Source organism: Centruroides sculpturatus, unplaced genomic scaffold (genome assembly GCF_000671375.1).
Source record: "Centruroides sculpturatus isolate CEXI.00-Female unplaced genomic scaffold, Cexi_2.0 scaffold290, whole genome shotgun sequence".
Classification (NCBI taxonomy): domain Eukaryota; kingdom Metazoa; phylum Arthropoda; class Arachnida; order Scorpiones; family Buthidae; genus Centruroides; species Centruroides sculpturatus.
In genome coordinates this window covers 385089-407914 of record NW_019384526.1, presented here as the reverse complement: position 1 = coordinate 407914, position 22826 = coordinate 385089, and the positions used below count along the sequence as shown (strand labels likewise).

Below are 22826 nucleotides of genomic sequence, written 5' to 3'. Positions count from 1 at the left end.
TAAACTGTTGGTTTTGTTAAAGTAAGTGTATTTTCTGATGAAAACAAGAGTAAATTGATTTCAAGTTTTGAAAAGAAACACTGAAAAAGTCATTTATGCTTACATTCTGTATAGAACTTTACAAATATTATAGCTTTATTTCATTCCTTACAGAACAGAAACAGTAAAATTTACTTTATTCACAAATAGAATAATTTATAAGCATAACTCAAAATATTTATTATTTTAGAAATTAAAATTATTTTTTTTTTAATTGAATAAATGTTATGTATATTTGTATTCTTTTAAATGTAGCTGACTTTGGAGTGTCTGCAAAAAACAAATCAACAATGCAAAAGAGAGATTCCTTCATTGGTACTCCATATTGGTAAGTTGAGAGAATTGTTAAAAATATTAAGTTTTTTACTTTTTAAATGAGAAGTAATTATAAATATTTTATTAAATATATCCACATACACCATAAACTTCCGGCAACCAACGTCTTTAATAGCACATGCTACTGTTTTCACTGATTTTAAATGACTGTTATCAGGAGAATCAAAACTACAGAATAGAATGTCCTATGCAGAATGTATAAGAAGGAATGCAAATTTTACAAATTTAAATGTAAGAATAAAAACTTATATTAAGATTGTATAAACCAGTCACAAACAATCGTGGCTCCCAGGTGGTTGGCATGCAGCCTGTGAGGTCAATACAGGACTTCCAGGCTTTGACAACACAATTTCACTTCACTTCTTTTCTGCCTTCTGTCATTATACAACCTTAATTAAGTTGATATTTGTGATAAAGGACATTCAAACAAAACTTGACTAATGAAGAGATGAGAGTAAACTATATATTATTAGTTTGCATATCATTAGCATATATTATTTTCATATGTAGTGTAGTAGTGGTTATAACATGTTGGTACTCAGCAGGCTTAAATCCTGCAACTTCTAAGAAAAAATATAGGCAGTCTGCTGTAAGCATACCAAATCCACTTATGGCTTGATCCATAAAGGTTGTTTGTCACTCATGTAGACTATTACAATGTGTGGATATAATTAACATAATCACAGTAATTTAAAATAATAACATTCATCTTGGAAGATCCTATATTAATTCCTGACCCTTTTAAGTAAGTTTGATGACTTTTATTACAAGTACATCCATCTCATTAGTTTGCAAATATGCTTCTGTCTTTAATAAATCATAATAAATAGTAAAATATGTATATCAAGGAATCTGTTTTATGATTTATCATCAGTAATTGATTTTATCTGTATTTTATTTTTTATCTACCTATTTTATCTACCTATAAACTGGGGGTTGTGTAAAATTTTCTTGGGTAAAAGGGGATTGCGAATGAAAAAGTTCAAGAAGCCATACACCATATGCTTCGACAGTTTCGATTCTTTCTTTCAGGCTACTCAGCCATTGTAAAAATCCAAATCCAACAAAATGCATATTCTCCATTTACTTTTTCAGTAATTATAATTTTTATTCTTATGAAAAAATGTGTATTTATTTCAAGTCTTAAAGTAAATGCTGTAGCATATCACTCAAACATTACACAGAACCTTGTACAGCAGAAAAAATGGTTTATTAAACCAGAAAACTAACATTTTTCGGTCATATTTAGTGACATTCATTGGGTTTCTGTTCCAAAAATTCGATTTCAGAACAAGGTTGTGTGTAGATATAAACTGAAATTATTCTTAATCTAACTCTTATTAGATTATTAATAATTTAATTTAACAGAAAAATATAATATTGATACAGAATAAAAAATGAGTTTAAATTTCTTTATATTGCATTTGAAGAAAATGCAAGTTCATTTTTTTTTCAAATGCAATATTAAAGTAATTTATTACTATGTTTTAGATTGAAATTAGTTCAGTTAATGAATAAATTTTACAAGCTAATGCAATATTGTATGAAAATATTGCTGTGTAAACAAATAATCAACATGATTACTTTATCAAAATTTTCTGCTAAATTAAATTAAGCTTAAATGTGCAGAATATATCTTTCCAATAAAATAAGTTAATAGAATAAATGTTTATTAAGTAATTAAATTCACCTACTTATTCTTTTATTTATTTTATGTTAATTTTTCTTAAGATAAATTTTAACAAGATATTAAATTCCAGATTTCTATTTGTATTTAAACATTTTAAAAGTAAAATTTGTATTAAGTTTAAGCAATTGATTAAGTAATATTTTAATGATTATTTTTCAGGATGGCACCCGAAGTAGTTCTTTGTGAAACTTTTCGTGATAATCCTTATGATTATAAAGCTGACATCTGGAGTCTAGGTATAACACTGATAGAATTAGCTCAGATGGAGCCGCCTAATCATGAGCTAAGTCCTATGAGAGTATTGCTTAAAATCCAGAAGTCAGATCCTCCGACTCTCGATCAACCATCAAAATGGTATGTCAAAGTATTGAAATCTATATTTTTTACTTACATTTAACAGAGTTTTGAATCCTTTTTGGCTCATTTTACATCTTATGAATACAACATTTTGTTTTTTAACATGAAACAGACGAAATTTGTAATTTAACATGAAACAGACGAAAAATTGAATATTAGCAAGAAATTCCAAAAAGTTACATTTTCAGCTTTGTTAAAATTAAAATCCTGATGATGTAGAAGACATAAAGTCAACTATAATAAATTCCAGCAAACATTTAATGAAAATTATGGAACACCTATGCATTGTAACAATCAAATGTCCAATTCAACAGGTTTAAGATTTATGGTCCGAAGCGAGTCCATTAATGAGGATGAAAACATACATTAAACATTTGCTTGAATGTATTACAGTTGTCTTTGTATCTTCTAGATAAAATGTTAAGTTAGGAAAAAACCCTAAAATACATAAATGACTTTAATAATTTTTCATAAGTACAGAGTTTTTCAAAAGAATGCTATCATTTTAAATTATTGTAATGTACATTAAAACAATGGGAAACTGTCCAAGTTCCACAATTTCCCATTACAGTTTATCAATGCGGGCACTTCACGTTACATGGCACACGGCACACATCCAACTGATACTCAAATTCTTCTTACACTCGTTACGGTGTATCCTTATTACTCTTCCCAAAGAAGCCACAATTCTACAGCTCCTGCAGATTACACAATTAAAAAAACTTACACCTTTAAAATCCAGCAACAAATTTAATAAAATAAGAATATTTTTGACCAGTTCCACCAACCTTCTTCAATTACAATAGAATGGAAAACTAGAAGAACATGAATACAAAAATTTAAAAAACATAAGTACAATTGTAAAAGAACAAGAATTTGAATACAAGGATGTTAGTTTAAAGAAATAAATAAATAACAGCAATTGCAGGTGAAATTAATAAAATAAAAAGTAAAAATAAACAAATAAATATCCTTTAATAAAATTAGATTTCATTAATGGATCACCATGCAACCCTTCTTAGAGATGGATTTCTTATCATTCCTTAGAATTTTGAAGATCATTGGGTTGTGTGGGTTGTGTCGATATACTACCGCAATATTATTAGCTCTGGCTGCTTTCTTATGTATCCTTCTTAGAGATGGGATATAATTTAAGACAACCCTTTGTTTCTGGTTTTACAACCCTTTGTTTCTGGTTTTTGGAGTCACCATTTTTATTTGTCATTTCTAGTAGTAGACAGGATATTTGAATACAGATGGGAGATAAAACTTGGATGGTTATTTCTATCGATTGATGTATGTCTCATACTTCTCAGATAATAACTAACATAATTACAGTAATTTAAAATAGTAGCATTTGTTTTGGAAAATAATATATTTATCCTCACATAATGGTAGTCAATAAAGAAATTGTATACAGAACTTCATTTTTCATTTAACTGTTACAAATTAACTTTCCGTAATTTAAAGGTTATATTAGCACTTAAAAATACACTTTTTGCAATTTTTTGCTTTTATGTCAGCTAATTAATAAGTTTATTATAATTTAAATGATTAGACTAATGAATTTAGAAGCAATTAATCACAATCCTTATAGTTCAAAAGTAACCTGGATTCTAGTCTTTAACTAGTTTTGATATCCAATAAGAGGAGGCTTAATGGCATATTCAAAGTCATATCAAGTGTAAATATACTGGATGTTAACATTAGAGCTGGTGAAACATCACAGTAAGATACCAATGAACATTACTGACAGAAACATGTTTTAGTTGTCTTTTTGAGGAAAAACATGACTACAATTGGAGTTATAAAAAATGATTGACATCAGCTACTGAAGTAGTTGACAAATAAAATTTTCTTTGGATCAGAATTTTTTAATTTTAACTAAAATGTCCATTGGATAATAGAAAACAAGTTGAGGCATCAACAGAACTTATAACTAATCTGGATTAATAAAAAGTATAGCAATAACAATGGCTATTGGCACGGAAAGGGTTATTAAGTTTCTTAGCACTTACATGCAGTTTGATGTTTGAATACACAATGTAAGTCTCCCATTGCTATTGGATATCAAAACTTCAATATTACCAAAAGTAGCAAAGACTAGGCCCTGATTAATCACACTTTAGTTGATTATATTATATGTTATACATAATTCATATATATTTTCATATTTATATTGCAGGTCAAAAGCATTTAATGAATTTCTTTCATTGTGTCTTACCAAAGATCCACAGCAAAGGCCTAATGCAGATGAATTATTAAAAGTAAGCAATGAAAAATTATAATTAAAGATTCAATATATATGCAGTTGCTACAATTACCTTTCATAAACTTATTTATATTTTCAAATATAATTTGTTTTATGGACAATATTACTATACAGATATGCACTGCTTAATGACGGGATGTTTTGAGAGATACATTGTTAAGAAACTTTGTTGTCAAGTAAACATCATATAGCTAAGTTAGACAGATCTATATAGTATAGTCTACTATTCATATAGGCTATATAAGTTGTAACACAATGATAAATAATAGAATGTGCACAGTAAAATACAGTATTTCATGTTTTGATGTTTAAAACTAATTTAATTTTACTGTATTTCATAAATTTTTTGGATACACTTTACTTTACTGGCTGTTTACTAGCTAGGTTTGTTTACGCATTAATGCATTGTGCACGACTTCATGCTTTTATGGTAGCTACAAATTTTCAGCTTCATTATAGTCTTATGGCACCTCTGTTGTATATCAGTCCATTGTTAAATAGTGCATGCCTGTGTAGTTTTGTATTTTGTTTCAAAACAGTTTTAAGAATTAATTGTAATTGTAGTGATTTTATTAATTTCAACTTATAATTTCTTTCTAGCATCCTTTTATTACATACGCTTCAGATAAAAAGCCTTTAAAAGACTTAATTAGTGAATATAAAGCAGAAGTAGTTATAGAAGTTACTGAAGATGAAGAAGAATCACAGGATGTGAGAATATTTTTTATTACTTAAACTTTAATAATATCAGTACAGAAAATTTGCTGTATTAAAATTATACAACAAATTCTAAAACTAATTTTTTAAAATAATTTTAATATTTATTTATTGACCATGAGTTTATTAGCATCTACTTTGAATTATGTTAAGTTACATAGGGTTATGTTTGCATTATTAAAACAATAATTTTTTAAAATTTATAATGCGTAATTTTATACTGTGTTTTCGTTTTAGGATATTACAGCAGTAGTTCTATTTTACATGTAGATATATCTCAGTAAAACTTTCATTTTAATTTCCAAAGATGGATTTACTACCTAAAAACATTTAAATTATAAAAATTATTAACTTTCATAAACATGCTAGAAATAAATAAAATTTTTATTGACATTTGATTTTCATTACAGAATCCCAAAATCAATTTTTATTGTGTATGTTTTCACATATAACTTTATAAATCTGGAATGTAGAGTAAAAATATTTTTCTCTTACATGAAAATATCTAATTATTTATTTCTACATATATTACTATCCATTATGTTGTTCATTAATTTTTATTCATATAGGTAACTCTAGGTATTTGTGGGGATTAGGTTCTTTGGAAATCTCACAAATATCAAATAGAGTTAGGTTCCCATGGATCAAACCAATATCACTGAGCTAGTGCCGTCTCGGGAATATTTAAACTTTTTACGGATGATTCAATAAGTAAATAATTTTATTTGTATGTTTAATTATATTAAAAACATCAGTGTTACATTTGAAGATAGTTACAACAGTTTGGAAAAATTGAATTAATGTTACTTGACAGACTTTTTTTTATTCATGCCCTTCAAGATATTTGAACCAGGCTGCTTCCAAAGCTTGTTTAAACTTGAGATTGCACTCAGGAGTATGGTCTGGTTCTTGCAATTCCTTGCATAACCTATTAATAGTGCTGTATATTTTTGAGAGCTCGGAAGCTGTCATTGGCAGCTTTAGCATTTTTTCTGATCACCATCATCCTCTTCACTGTCATGTAAATTTTCTGTAATCATCATGGATTCTGTCATTGTCTGGTATAGTATGTTCTCAACATTTTCCATTTACACTTCTCACCAACTATCTGCTTTGCCAGTTTTTACATTATTATATAAGATTATTATTATTGTTGTATGGAACTATGTATATGCTGTAATTTGCATAATTGTGATATAAACTTTGTCATGTACGATTTGACAAGGCATTGTTGCTGTAATGCAGTGACTCAGTTTGGTAGTACTTTAATTAGGTCGAAAAATATAAAAATTGAAAATAACAGAGTACAGACATATTTGTGTGAATATGTATTTTTGTGTTAACGAATATGTAAATATTTTGGGAACAGTCACATAGTTGCTTACAAATTTTCAATCATGAATAGGTAAAAATGCAAATACCAAGAGTTATCTGTAGTTTTGTTGTAAATTCTTTAGAATATGTAAAAAAAAAATTACTCGTTTCTCTTCTAATTTTGTAGAATTGATGAAATTATCTGTAGTGAATATTTTAATAATTTTATTTACACAGTTCTGTATGCTTTTGAAATATATTTCTTATTAAATCATTACATACTTCTATTTATCTATAATAATTTGTTTGAAGAGAATGTTTAAAGTTAACTGTGATTTCTTTCTTTTGTAATTTTTTATGCTGGACATGCCAGCTCAGGCTGAAGAGATTGGTATGTAACATGGTATACAATGGTCTTAACAAAACTAATTTAAGCTTTCATTAGATGAAAAATTGTATATTAATATCTAAGTTTATTTTGTATAAAGTTAATTTATTTTTCTTTTCAATAATAATAAAACATACTACAAATTTCTTTAATTTAGGAAAATAGTAGAAATAGTTTATGTCGAACTTCTCATCTAAGTCTGGAGAGTGAAATTGGCGGCGACAACATATCTAATTTGAGTGAAAATATCGAAGAACTTTCAGGGCCTAAAAAGACAAATGAAGAAGGTTGGTAAAGTCCTTTTGTTTCTCTTTACTTTATGTAAAATTGACAAATAAATATATTTTTTAACATTTTTTTTTCTGAAATATCTGTAATTGAGTCTTAACGAGAACTAATTTCATAAATTAGAGGCCAAATTTCATTACAGAATAAATATTTGTTTTGTTAAAACATTTAAATTAAAAATGATCAATATTTCTGTAGAATTTTGCAACTTATATTTTTATTTATAGTTTAATAAAATAATTATTCAAAAAAATAATTTAAATTAATTAATTAATCAATCCAAAAACATTCAAATTAAAATAATTAAAGTGATATTTTAAAATATCTTAGTTCCAGTGAGCGAACCTTCTACTCCTTTCGAAAGTGACAAACCTGTTTTCGATTCTTTAAAAGAAAGTCCAACAACAGATAAATTGCCAGACGAAACGGCAATGGCTTTCGAAGAAACAAACAAAGACAAAAAGTGAGTATTTAATGGTTTTGATTTTTACAGTGTTAAATTTTGATGTAGAAACAAAACAAAATTTAATAAAAATTTCTCTGATTGATAAACGATAAACAATTGAAATGCATTGGATGAGATAAATTTTGTCAAAATCACTGCCGGAGATTAAAGTGTTGGCTCACCATTCTGGGAAATCGAGATTTAGTTTGGGCAGTCGAAAAATCCATTCCATTGTGGATATGTTAGGCACTATCCCTGACTTGATTGCCCCATTGTGGACCTGTCCAAACCCAAAATAATCATGGTAAAAAAGGACCTCTTAGGGCAGAAAGAGTATGTTTTTTATGATGAAAGCATTGTAAAGTTAATGTTGAATTTTCATTTACATATAAATAAACTAATAACACATTAAGCCCATTCAAAAACAGAATGTTATACAAGTATATTTTATATGCATCAAAATTATTATACTCTTTTACTTTAGCCCCATTTATCATCTCAAAAATTAAATTTGAGTGTGTTTAAAATAAATCTGTAACTGTTTTTAATCTGACAAACAAAATTATATTCATTACTAGTCAATAGAAGAATTTGTTTGATTAGAGGTAAACTTTGAACTTGTACTTTGACTTTCATGAAAATAAGAATCAAATAAAATTTAAATACACAAAATAGCACTGTACTTTTTAAAATAAAATATTGTATAATGTAAAAAATATTAATATTCTTATTAAATAGAATATGTTTTGGAAGTTTTATGCATTATCATCTTGATCTTAGGATCATTTAGCAACTATACAGGGTGTGTAGTGAAGTCATTATATACTGACATGTAAGCTATGCACAACATATGAATGAACACAGTAATGAATGCAGTACTAAGACTTTGAAAAATTATGAATAGCGATATGAATGAACACATGAGAAATACACATTTTATTGTCTGTGTTTGATGTGCACATTATCAATTCATGCTTTCTAATCATGCTATTCGTGTATGTAGGGTGTTATTTCCTGCTAAATTTGTCATGCTCTAGAACGTTGTAATTGACTTTTGTCCTGTATCATGTCTTGTTTTCCAGATAGGAGCATAAACTTTTGAATTTTACCATTCAGGACACTGCAAGTGTTTTCATCTTGTATCACGTAACTGTAGTATCTGTGTTCATCAATTACACAAGTGTATAAGGACTTTACTTCATATCCTGTATATTTTTCTGATGAATATATTGTCTTTATTATTAAATATTTTTTATTAGGCAAGAAGATAGCTCCATTCATCCCATCAAGGATGAAGAAAATTTAGAAGAAAAAGTTATATCGACCGAGGAGAAAGAAACTCAAGTAGAACAAAGTTCTGAAAATGAAAAGTCACACAAATCTCAAGTTAAAAGTGATAAATTAACAGACAGTCATGAAAATTTACCTCAGAATGTGGAGGAATGTACAGAAATTACAGAAACTTCAAAATTAGAAGACACGAAGAATTTTGAGATAGAACAGGCGCAGTCTGATATAATAGATGAAGCATCGGAATTTAAGTCTGAAGATATTAATGTAAAATGTGAAGACTTAATAACTGAAAATAGCCATTCAGAAAATTCAGAGAATGTTTCTGAAGAACAGTTCATAGAAAAATCATTGATAAAGGACAATGTTGAAAGCTTAGAGGATGTTCACAAAGAAGAAAAAGATCCAGTTTTAATTTCCGGTGAGTGTACTTTTTATATTTGGAATGGTAATACAGTCAACTTGCATTAATATGAATCTCTAGGGAAACAGTAGTTAGATCTTGCTAACAATTTTCACGGTCAAGGTTGTATAATTTAGGGAGTTAAGGCTTAATAGGCAATCAAAAACTATTTAGTAAATTAATTCAAAATATTATAATTTAAAGTCAAATTAATGTTCTAAATGATTTTTAAATCAGAGAAAATGAGGAGGAGATGGTATTCATCCTTGAAGAGTGAAGCTGTTTAATAGAGCGATAAAACAAACCAAAGCTATAAGAAATCTGTTTCTTTTATCTGTTGAAGATTGTTTGAAAATATAAAATATTTTCTGGGGCTACTCCGGATATGCAAACTAGCATGTTTGCATGAGACCACATCCATTTAATAGTTAAATTAGTTAACAGTACATTCCTTCAAAAACTTTTCATAATATTATTGTTTTAGTATATTAATTAAATAAGAATAGAACAAATACATTAACTATTTTCCAGCTTCTTCAATTAAACTAGTTATTTTATTATTCTGTTAAACAAAAATCCTAGTCTCAGTTTATACAGTGTTATATATTATATTGATTCTGTTGGATGAAAAATATAAAAGAAATGAATTATAATTTAACAAAATATTATTGCTTTATTATACAGATATTTTACAAAAGAATACATGAAATTCATTATGAAAGACAAACATTTAAAAGTGCACAACAATATCAATACAAAATAGAAAATATTTCTTTTTTTGTTAGCAACGTTCATTCATTTTTTTTTATATTGTAATCTTTTATTACATGTTCATACCTTCAAATAATAAGAAGTCTAGAAACAGGGCTTCACAACAGTGTATACATCGCACGTTGCACTGCAGATAATTGCTATACTAAACAAGTCAAGTAGAAAATTCTTAAACATATTAACAGCTTGTTCTGTAGTTATGCTTTGATCTAGATCCAGTATATAAACCAAACAGGATACACTCCACCACCACAATAATAATAATAACACAAAAGGAAGTTACATTATTTGATTGAGATGATGTATTTGTAAATAAAATTAACAAAAGAGAAAAATCAGTAAATTTGAAGTTAAATATTAATGAAAATTCACTCTCTCAAATATAGTTAATTATTATAAAAATAAGTTTCTAAAATTCTCTTTTTTTTAATTATAAAAAAAAAATATCAAAATGTTAATAGTTTCAGAAATTATTTTATGTAGAATTGAGTGATTATTACAGTAGAACTCTGATTAACCAAGTATCCAATTATCCGAACCCCCTCTTGCCCTCCTTTCTCTCTTTCACTGACGTCACACTGCAATGCTCTTACATCATGCAACTGCATGATCAGTGATGCCTAATTACTGTCCAAATGATCAATAGGATGCTACTCACACTTTGATGAATAAATAAATACAGTATTATGTATAGTACTGTGAAACCTGTAATTTCATTCTTTACATGTTCATATATATCTAAATTACCTGCAAAATGAACCAATTCAGATAATTGGCATTCTATGTACTACTATTTTTGACAAAAATAAAGTCATAAATTACATTTGAGCTAGCATAAGTACTGAAAAATAGTTGATCATTTGTAAGAAATAAATTATAATGCATCATCATATGCATGAATGTCATTCTGAATATTACAAAATTTAGATTAAGTTATCTATACTAATATAATAAAGAGGTAATGTTTGTATGTTAGTTTGTATGCAGCAGGTAATCTCCAAAACTACTCATCCGATTTCAAAAATTCTTTCACCAATATTTAGAATGGAACCTCAGGGTGGACATAGGCTGTCGAATACATGTCGAAATTACCCTTTTGGGGGGGAGAGAAACAGGATTAAGGCTTACTGTGAAAAACTTCGCTTCTATTATACTATTTTATATGCGGGTTTTTGCGTTTTTGATTGCGTTTTAATAGGGTACATCAACAGAATGTACAGTAAGAAGGGATTTTTCGATATTCCCCCGCGGGGGAGAGGGACAGGATTAAGGCTTACTGTGAAAAACTTCGCTTCTATTATACTATTTTAGATGCGGGTTTTTGCGTTTTTGATTGTGTTTTAATAGGGTACGTCAACAGAATGTACAGTAAGAAGGGATTTTTCGACATTCCCCCGCGGGGGAGAGGGACAGGATTAAGGCTTACTGTGAAAAACTTGGCTTCTATTATACTATTTTAGATGCGGGTTTTTGCATTTTTGATTGCGTTTTAATAGAGTACGTCAACAGAATGTACAGTAAGAAGGGATTTTTCGATATTCCCCCGCGGGGGAGAGGGACAGGATTAAGGCTTACTGTGAAAAACTTGGCTTCTATTATACTATTTTAGATGCGGGTTTTTGCATTTTTGATTGCGTTTTAATAGGGTACATCAAGAGAATGTACACTAAAAAGAAATTTTTCGAAAAATTTTTTCCTAGGGGGGAAGTGTTATACATTTATAATAGATACATTTTGAGCCACAACAAGGCGTGGCAGGGTCTGCTAGTTTGTTTACAATTTTGGTTAAACAAATAATAAAACTGACTTTTAGTATAATACAGTATAACTCTTTACATTAAATTGTGCTTAATATAATTTGTAGGATCTAGAATATCTTTATATTTGCTTTAATGGTGATTTGCTGTTCAGAGTGGTGTTGGATTACTGCATGTTTTGTGTTTTCACCAAACTTGATAAGTTACATACAATCTGAACACTGCAAACATTACATCTTGTGCCAGCTGCCAACAGACTTGTGAGTAACTGAAGAACAACAACTCCTAAACAACTGACATTGCTACATAAATGCTGCTGTGCAGAGATGGTGAGGATTGAAACTCGCAAACATGAGGTAATTCTTTCAAGTATAATGCTGGAAGATGTTTTCACCAGTTTATTCAAGAATTGTAGTGTAAACACACATTAGGTACAGAAAAGTGCAAGTAAAAGCATTCAACCTGACACAAACAAGGTACTGTGGCAAAATTAAAAATTTTCTGGATCCTAAGGTCGACTGTACTCCCAACATTTAGCAATGTGTAGGGTCTTTAGCACATTACCCATTAAAGCAAATTCCAGTTTGGTTTCTTTTCAGAGGCAATTACTAGCATTTTTAATGTTTTTATTAACCATTTTTGTTATTTTTATTTATATAACTCTACTATCTTATTCTATAATAATTAAGTGTAGGTGATAATTAGAATGACTGAATGTTTTAGCAATAGCTAAGGTAAACAAAATTTAACAATTTTTATGTTTGTATCATACAAATTTTAGAGTCAAATGACGAAAAATGTGATACAGGAGTTATTCAGCCTTCCATTAATGATGTAAATGATATTGAAAACAAAGAAACAGTGGAGGAAGACGAAACGGAAAATTCTAGCAAAGAAGATAAGGGCAGTATTGCTATTTCCGAAAATGACATTAATTGCTTTAGTGAGAAGGAAGTGGAAGAGAGAAGGCATCATGATAAAGTGAATGATGATCAAGATGAAATCGATGATGCTCTTAGTTCTTTGTTTCAAGCATTTGAAGAGCAAGATAAGTAAGTTGCCAATATTTACTTCACTTTTATTTTTTTATATTAACATAAATGTTTAATAGATAAGAAAATAGATGATTGTTTGGATTATTTATTTTTTATTCCATGCAAAATAGTACCGATTAATTGGCACATTTAGATATTCAGAAAATACAATTAGTGTTTCAACAAGTCTCTAAAGACTACATCAGTGGTAGTCAAAGCATGCCTGCAAGATATTGCTAAACCTTGCAATAATATGTAAGGTATAATCTCCCATATCCAAACTAATATGGGCAAGAGTGAACCAAATATTAGAAAAAAGCCAGATAAGAGAGTGTGAGAATCTTTAAATGAGGCTATAACATATATCCCTACTTTATGTATAAAATAATGTTTACTTCGACTTTAAAAATTACTGATTTGTTTTTTCATTCTTGATTTGTTGATCAGAAGCTACTCATACCAATATCTCATTATTGCGTCAGTGGTGTTTGATGCATTTTGTTCTTCTACAAACTTCAAGGCAACCGCAATAAAGAAAAATGTAACAATGTACTGTACACACTGCAGTATGAAAACGTAAGATTTGGAATTTGTACAATATTTTCCAATGTTTTTGGTTGCCTCTGATCAGTCTGTATACGGCAGAGTCTATTGTATAAGTTTTCTCTTAACAATGTCGATTAAGATAACAAAGCCATAGGCAGTATAACCTCCAAATGAAGTTGCACACTTGACATTATACCTAATTAGTTCCTTTATCGATACCATCCAATATCTAGGATAAAAAGCATTCTGTAATTATTACAGAACATTCTTTGTGCTAAATATTAAGTAGTATCATTACAAAGTAGCACACCCCTACATTACTTTTGATATACATCTTCATTTATCTTTAAAAATATGTACACATTTGCATTAGGTGAAGATTGACTTGTGTTAACATTATTTCTGATGCACGTGTGTATAAAGTTAATTTTATATAGTTAAGTATACTACTATAGAATATATTTTTTATATTAATAATTTCTTTTCAGAATTTGTCCCATTAACGAAAAGCTGCCTGAAGATTTGGAACCACGTAGTACAGAAATATTTATAGAAAAACAAGAAACTGTTTTAGAATCTCCTTCTATAGAAAATACTGAATTTGTACAGCCTGAAAATGAAAACATTATTTCTGATGATTCAAAATCTGAAACTGTTACAGAAAATAATGATATTAATCAAATTAGTTCGTCGGAAACTGCAGAGGCAAAAGCCGAAAGTAACAAAGATGCTGATGAAGACGTAGACGAGGTTTATTCAGAGTGTTTAGAAGTAGTATCAGAATCCAATATTAATAATAATAATAATAATGTTACTGAAAATGCAAATATTTCCAAAGAAACCCAGATTTCGGTTAGAAAAGATGTAACCACTGAAAGTGAAACTGTTGAAATGTTGAACAAACCAAGTGAAATTTTAGTATGTGAGGAGAAAAGTGCATTTATAGAAGAATCAAAAATTATAGATAGTGATAAAAAGTTACCTGTTGTTGAAGATGAGAAAACTGTAAAAAGTAATGATACTGATAATGATAATTCATCTATTAGTGAAACTCAAGTTATATTAAGGAATAAGACAAAGGTATTGCAAAGTAATTTTTTTCCATTTATCAAAGTTGTCGGTTATAAATAATAATATATGTTTAATAATATAAATTTTTAAGGAACTGGGCCCAGATAAATCTGAGAAGAAGACTCCAAATGGTGTGGGAAACAGAGGAATAACTAAACCAAAGACTTTGAAAAGGACAAGAAAATTTGTTATCGATGGAGTAGTTGTAACGACCACTACTAGTAAAGTTATTTATGGCGATGAAGATAAATTAGTAAAAGATGCTCACTTTTTGAGGTCTGTATAATTATTATAATGGTAGATTTGTCACTGATTTTCTAGTGCCTCTTTTGATCTGGACAGAATTATATTTGTCCTGCAATTTTCAGATTTGTTCAGTGAATGAACAAAGATATCAATATAGTTGTGCAATTTTTAGCTCATTTTACTTGCATTTAACCTTAGATGTGGCTGTAAAGGATGCAAATACATTGATATCAAACATGAACACTAGTTTACATTGAATATATGCTTAACTAGCTTATTATGTCAGCTTTGAGCTTTGCCCGGGTTTATAAAGTGCCCTCACAGTAATTATTACACCCAGTGTTATTAATCATAAATTTCAAAAATATATGTGGTAAAATCCATTTTAAGAATATTATCAGAATGCCTTTAACTATGCAGGAAGTATGCTCTTGTAAATAGCAAATTTACAGAAAATTATTAGAATTAGTTTGCTTTCTTTGGTTACAGCAATGCAAAACGTGGACAATGCCTCCCTGGAGGAATTTTATAGGAAACCGGCCAATATTTAGGTGTTACTAACTTGAAGAAAACCCTGAAAATGCTACCTGGTTAGCCCATTGACAATGTGTGAACCTGTGGCCAACCCAGTGTAACAGTTTCGACTCCATGCAGGCGAGTGCTACGTGTTACTCATCAAAGTAATGACATAGCGTGTCTACTTTGTGCAATATCATTATCTCAGTAATTAAGTTTTTTAAAATTTTTTTCCTATGAATTATATTTAGTTTACTATGTTTTGCCAATAGATGACAATACATGTAAATCCAGCAAATCCAATGTAGACAAAAATTAATTGATGTATACAGATCCAATATGTATTTTGGGGTGGTATGTATGATGATATCTAAGTTAGTAGTAGTATGTTAACAGAACTCCCAAGTTTTGAAACAATTGGTTGAACAGCCTAGGAATACATAGTGAACAAACAAACATTTTCATTTATAGATACAGATTTCTAAACTGCTAAAAACTTAAAAGTGGTTCTCAAAGACCATTTAAATTGAATCACAGACCACCTATGCTCCCCACTTTATCATTGTCTAACATTATAAGAATTGTATGTCAAAATATTTTTTCTAGTCTGTAACCTGGCATAAGAGGTGTGTGATACATGAAAAGGTTTTTATCTTTATCTAAACACCATAAAAACTTTGAAAAAGTGATTAGGTTGGTCTGATCCATCACACAACCATAGACTACTAGTTGTCCTTAGACATACTTTGAGAACCATGGAAGTACAGTTACATAATCAGTTGTCCAGCAAAATCATTAATTTTACAAAGCTTTGAAGCCAGATGTTCCAGAAAATCTGTGACCTTTTGACCTTTATAAGAATTGTCTTTATGTAACTCATTTATTACTTTTAACAAATTTAAACTAAATTAAATTTTTTTTTTTTTATTAAAGGAAGCAAGAATTACGAGAGCTTAAAATGTTACAAAAGCAGGAAACAAAACAATATCAAGATCTTCTCGCTAAAGGTCAATATGCAAAAGAACAACAAGAAAAACGATTTGAACAAGAAATGTCTGTAAGAAGTGAATTTATAATTTAGGAAAAATGAAAATGTTAATGTATTTTATATTAAATACGAATTTTTACAGACATTGACGAGAAGCTACGACAATGATTTAGAAATTCTAAATCGGCAGCAAAAGCAGCAAGTAGAAAGAGCGGAACAGCAGCAAGAAATTGATTTGAAATTAGCCTCGAAAAGAATTAGGAGTGAACAGGTAAGAAATTCTGGATGGATCAAAAACATCCGGGAATTTTTTTGCAGACGGTCTGTCCAGATACGTTGGACACTGTCTCACAGCACCCTGCCACCCCATTGTGGGCTTGCTAAAATAAGGTCCTCTTAGTGCCCACAGGACAGAGTTAAAAAAAAAGTATTTTAATGACTATTTCCTTTTTTTCTTCCTTTTTGGTCCCTACATACTCCTTTAAAATCATAGAATTAACTATTATTAATTCTGTGAAAAATAAACTTATACCTTCTGCTGCATCAGTAATGATTTTGTGGACAAGTGTGAGATCCCACTCACTTTGTACAGGATGGTTTTAGTAAATAATTTTAGGAGACTGAGAGATCATGAAATCTCCGTCTAAGTCAAGATTCCTGACACCAGTTAGGAAAGAAAAGAAAAATTGCATACTAACTCACAATATTTTGAAAATTATATTGATCCAAGTGGTTTATGAATCCAGGAGGGATTTGAAATATTTCACAGATAAGAAAATAGAACTAGACCAGAAACACTTTTATCATATATAAACATATATTATTGAATTTAAATAAATAAGAACTTTCAAAAATGCAAATATAAACACAACACAAATGTTAAACAATCTCTAAAATATCAAGGGTCTTAGCTAAGAAAAATTTATATATTTATTCAATATTTTACTGACATATCAAATTTATCCAACATCAAAGAAAGAGAGTTTACAGGTTTGAGATAATGTAATACCTTATTTCTCTTCTGAGTCATTGACAGGAAAACTCCTTTTCATTCAGACAACTTTCTTGGAAGTTATGTTTCCAATTTCAGTTTTCTGGACATTCTTGTGGACCCTATATGTAGGTTATTGTCTGACCAATCATTTGGGGCTATTCAAGTCACCTGAGGAGAGAAGCAACAAGGAACTTCCTTGTAGAGTTGATATCAAAATCAGCATACCTCCTTACAAACTTCCTCAAAATCAAAAGAAAGTTTGTTTGTGACTAACACAAATGTTAAATAGAAAATTTTGTTAATATTCCAATAAATGAAATAATTTGTTCTCACTTTGTAAATGCACTATAAATAAAACTTCTCTTAGTTGTATTTATTGTTAAAGCCAACTACTGCTGTATGTTATCAGACTAAATAACAGCTATAGTATTGAATAATTTGTTATCACTACTAGGTGCTTATACAAACACTTGGCAATTCTGTCATCAACTTTTATTCAGGAAATTTTTATTTGCTGAGGTGCATTTCAGGCTCAAGCCCCTCTTCCATCAGCATTACTTCCCGGGATATACCATAGCATGACAATTGAAAATACATCTTATTTTAATTCAGTTTGGTGTATGGAGAATATCCTTTATTCACAAAAAGTTTAAATTGAATTAAAATGTGATGTATTTTCAATTGTTGTGCTACGGTACATCCCAGGAAGTAATGCCAATGGAAGAGGGGCTTGAGCCCAAAATGTGTCTCAGAAAATAAAATATTTCCGAATAAAAGTTGATGACAGAATTGCCAAGTGTCTGTATAAGCACCTAGTAGTGATAACAAATTATTCAAATAAAAGAAGACACAGTTTCAGATTTATTACAGCTATAATATTAATAAATTACCAAACAATTTGATATTAGAGGGAGGTGTTAGGTGCCATCTCTTAATAAATTTAATAATTAACTTATTTAATTAAAATTATAGATTAAACTAGAAGAAAAGAATCGCCCAGAGTGAAACTCGAACCTGCAACTGCTGTTTACTGCGTGGATGCATTGCCAATTATGCTACCCGGATCTCCAGTCTGATCCCATCTTTCAGCTCCGGGCAGATACTTTTCTTCCAATTTAATTAAAATTATAATTATTAAATTTATTAGTAATCTGGTATCAAATTGTTTAGTAATTTATTAATATTATGGCTGTTATATAGCCCAATGACATACAGCAATGGTTAGCTTTAGTAATACAGTAGTCTCGAAAACTCGGCACTCGATAAGTCGGCCACACCCTGGCAGGGCAAAAAAATCCTTAGTTAATTAATTTTCATTATAGACAGCTTTATGCCTCAAAGTATTTTTCTGAGGTCTGTCTTATCAGGTAAATTACTGTACACAGTGTATTCATTAATTTTCATTTTCATGTAGTAAAGGATCTATGCCTTCATAAAGGACGTACTTTTCCTTTGTTTAAGGGTATTTGGGCAGTTTATTCTCTGTTATATTCTCAAGTAAACAATACATACAAGTACAGTACAGTATTTTCTGAGGAAACACTCATACTTATTTTTTTAACCCCATTCCCGATAACCCGGCATTTTCACAAACTCGTCCACCCTTCGGTCCACATTAGGCCGAGTTTTCGCGACTCTACTGTATAATGTATTGGGTTTTAATAGAGTTATTTATTTGTATTTATTGTTCTGAAATTTCAGAAAATACTTCATTTCATAAACTTTTTGGACACACCTCTTTATGTACTTTACACAACTGACTGCACTGTAGCAGCTATGAACTTTTTAGCTCCATTATAATCTTAGGAGACCTCCATCATATGTGTAGTCTGTTGTTAAGTCCTACCTATGTTATACAATAGCCTCTAATCCAATGATTCCCAAACTTTTTTGAGCCATCATCTCCTTGGTTCCATAAACTTATAACCAACATCCCCAACCCATTTTCACTTGTGTGACAAATCTTGGAAAAATTTGTAGAAGAACTTTTCTATGAACCTCATACTTTGTTCTGCACTCTGGAAACCATTAAACACAATGTACAGTAAGGACACAATGTTTCTTCCTATCTGTTTTAATAGAGGAAAGGGAAAAGTTTGTCAGTGACAACAATCCTCACTGTGGTCACTGTTAGATCTGTATCCTGCTGCCCACTTGCTTTTTATCTCCTCCCTACATGTACTCACTGTCCACAGGAACCACTTGTGTAATCTTTATAGGATCATGAAATCATACATTGTTAGGTTAATAATGAAAACTAAGTGGATTTAAAAGTTGTGTAATAAAATAAATTGTTGGCACCAAGCAGTGCAAAAAACTAATCAGTAGAATGAATTTATATTTGGATAAATATGACACAATATAATAGAGCTTCACTGTAGTCCACACAGTGAGAGTAGACATGAGTCTGTCTGAGCAGGAAGGGTCTATGTCAGATGAAAGGGAGTGAAGGAGATATGTGAGAGTTGACACATGGATCATGTTAATAAAATTTGTAAAAAAAAAAAAAAACGTTTTAAAATGTAAAAAACAAAACAGCAAAAAGAGATCAGATCCATTTCTCCTTCTGTCCCTTTCATCTGATATAGACTCTTCCAGCTTGGCCAACTCATATCTGCTCTTTTGCTGTGTGGACTATAATCCAAATGAATTGTGGCCCAAACCTGTTTGGATTATCTAAAATTGTTTTTATGTTAATCTGGGGTTTCTCAAATGTATTCTACTCACAACAAATTTTGATTCTACAAGATATAGTTGGGTAAGCCCTTTGTATTACATGATGACGACTTATAACAATTAATTTTTGACCCGAACAAACTCTGTTTTCAATTTCTTTTTGTAAGTGGCTTTATAGAAACTATACACAAAATTAGCATCCTTTTTCTATTCTGATAAAAAATAAAAATAATCTGAATCTGTCTCGTGTCTTCCACCATACACAGTTGGTACAAATTTTGTTGACTCCCCAAGTGAGGTCCTATTATATGCCAATTGAAACTTAAAATTAAGATCTTCTGTTATAAAGGCACTGAAAACATCTTATATACTTTTCCAACAATTTATTTTTAATAAAACTAATGTTTTTTTGCCTGATTAATAAGCACCATCAGGTTTTTGAACAGAGATTTTATTTTTGGAATGATATTAAATTATATTTTTTTTTACAAAAAAATAATCTGACATGCTATGATGATGCTATGTTTTTTGTAGTATGTTACATATTGTAGTGTATTATTGATAGATACAATTAAATAAATTTTGTTTACATTAAATAATTTAGACAAAAATTAATTGTATGTTTTCATTGGTATTTTAAAACTTTTGAATGTATATTATTATTATTATAGGAAAGAGATCTAAAACAGTTTAAAGAAAGTTTAAAGAATGAATTAAAATTATTAAAACAAGAAATGGAATTGTTACCAAAAGACAAGAGAAAAGAAATTTTCCGCCTTCGAAAAGAGAAAATGGACTTGGAACATGCCGAAAAGGTCGGTAAATAAATATTTTTATTCTTTTAGTATTAAAATAGAATTTCTCCTTTAATTGAACACTTTTTGAGCTCTCAGCTTTTTGATGGTCTGTCCCTGATACATCAGGCCCCATTCCTCACTACCCAGTCACCTCCACAATGTGTATAGAAAGGCCTCTTAAAGTCTATAGGGTGGGAAGAGTCAAAATAAAATACATATATACGTATTTTATTATATAAGTATATATATATACGTATATAATAATATATATATATATTTTATTAATTGTGCATGTGTCATAGCCATGTGCTGAAATTTGCCATTTCAACAGGTGGCTATTTCATTTGAAGTGCTAGCAAATCTTATAATAGACATTTGTTTCAAAATTACGAGTCCCCTCAGTGGCAATTCTTACATACATTAAGTTTTATAAAACTGACTTTTTATTCAAGTCAGTTGAAACAATTGTATTTATACTTCTGGATCCAAATTTTTCATTAATTCTTCTTTTACATGCTGTACATGTTTTGCTCCATCCTTAGTACTTGATCATCCCATTATGAGCATGATTAAAAAGATCTTTCATTTTCATCAACTTCCAGTGCCTTCAGAATGAAGAAATGTATTTTTTTTACTTTTTTTGTATTTTTTTTTTCAGCTGTTATATATACATAACAAGGGAAAACATTTGGCATTTTGAGACATGAGACATGAGACATAAACCCGAAAAAAATGGAAACAAAATTCCATGTACATGCCTATTTGATCTCAGGATGGGGCAAAGATTAATTAAGAATTGAATTTGGCATGGTAATTTGCATATAAGGAGCATTGATGCTATTAAATTTTGGTGGTTAAAAGTTTGGCAGGTGGGGAGATAGTGGGTGACACATTTCATATCTTGAGGGGGATTGGACGTAATGAAGATTTTACTCATTAGCATTTACAATTTTTTTATAAAACTCATCCCTACCCTCAGAATTAAAGTTTTTTGTCATTTTATAATAATTAATAATATAAAAGTTATTTTTAAATAAAATCTCACAATAGCCAGGAAAATTACATAACTTCTTGCTGGATTTTATCAGATGGAATGGCAGTTTAAGCTGTAAATTGTTGAAATATTTTATCTTATATATTAATCCAGATCTTTCTTCAAATTGCCAGTTATCTTAAGTAAGGATTATATACACTACAGTCGACCCCCCTATAACGTGCATTCCTATAACGGAAATTCCTATAACGTAGTGAAAAAATTGCAGCAACATTCGTTTAAAGGAGCTCCTAAAACGTTGTCACCGACTCGTTTCGCGACAAGATTGATAGAATCTGGACCAATAGTGGATGAGCAGCCGAACTACTTTCCTCCGACCCTGCGCCACGCTACGGAGCGGCTAAATTGAGTTTGCTATCGTCTGTTTAGTATTATATATAAATTATATATAAATTAGGTACTGTACATATAATTATATATTAATTATATATAAATTAGGTACTGTATATATAATTATATATTAACTTAATTTATTGTAACTTTATTATAATTATATATATGCTTTCTGCCGCCTGGCAACACGCTACGGAGATTTTAGGCTAGTAAGTTGAGTTTATTATCGTCTGTACAGTATGTAAATTAGGTACCGTAAGTCTAATACAGCACTAATTTTATACATTTCTTGTGAAAGAAACACTTCTTATTCAACGGCCATAAAAATTATTTATATTAATGATGTCTCCAAAGGTCAAGTTATTTTTCTGCGAAAAATTCGTTATCAGAAATCGCGGCCGTCGTTTCGTGTGCTGTTCCGCGACGAAAACAAGCTTTGAGCAACGGTGTAGTCAAACAGTACACACTCAGTAAGTAATCCTGTAATTTTTTGTTTATAGCATA

General features: G+C 29.6%; 1 protein-coding gene across 4 annotated transcripts in view; it reads left to right on the top strand.

Annotated features, from left to right (window-relative positions):
* Positions 1-22826, top strand: part of LOC111622876 (serine/threonine-protein kinase 10-like) — a 71106-nt gene that overhangs the window by 38912 nt on the left and 9368 nt on the right. For 3 of the 4 annotated variants that reach the window (XM_023365328.1, XM_023365327.1, XM_023365330.1), the window contains 14 exons: positions 295-367; positions 2225-2419; positions 4608-4689; positions 5295-5405; positions 7099-7116; positions 7271-7400; positions 7732-7864; positions 9106-9557; positions 12849-13119; positions 14136-14727; positions 14810-14994; positions 16414-16537; positions 16611-16739; positions 20810-20953. In XM_023365328.1, coding sequence (XP_023221096.1) covers positions 295-367; positions 2225-2419; positions 4608-4689; positions 5295-5405; positions 7099-7116; positions 7271-7400; positions 7732-7864; positions 9106-9557; positions 12849-13119; positions 14136-14727; positions 14810-14994; positions 16414-16537; positions 16611-16739; positions 20810-20953 — 2639 coding nt within the window. The remainder of the gene's footprint in view (positions 1-294; positions 368-2224; positions 2420-4607; positions 4690-5294; positions 5406-7098; positions 7117-7270; positions 7401-7731; positions 7865-9105; positions 9558-12848; positions 13120-14135; positions 14728-14809; positions 14995-16413; positions 16538-16610; positions 16740-20809; positions 20954-22826) is intronic. The other variant, XM_023365329.1, reaches the window with a different exon arrangement.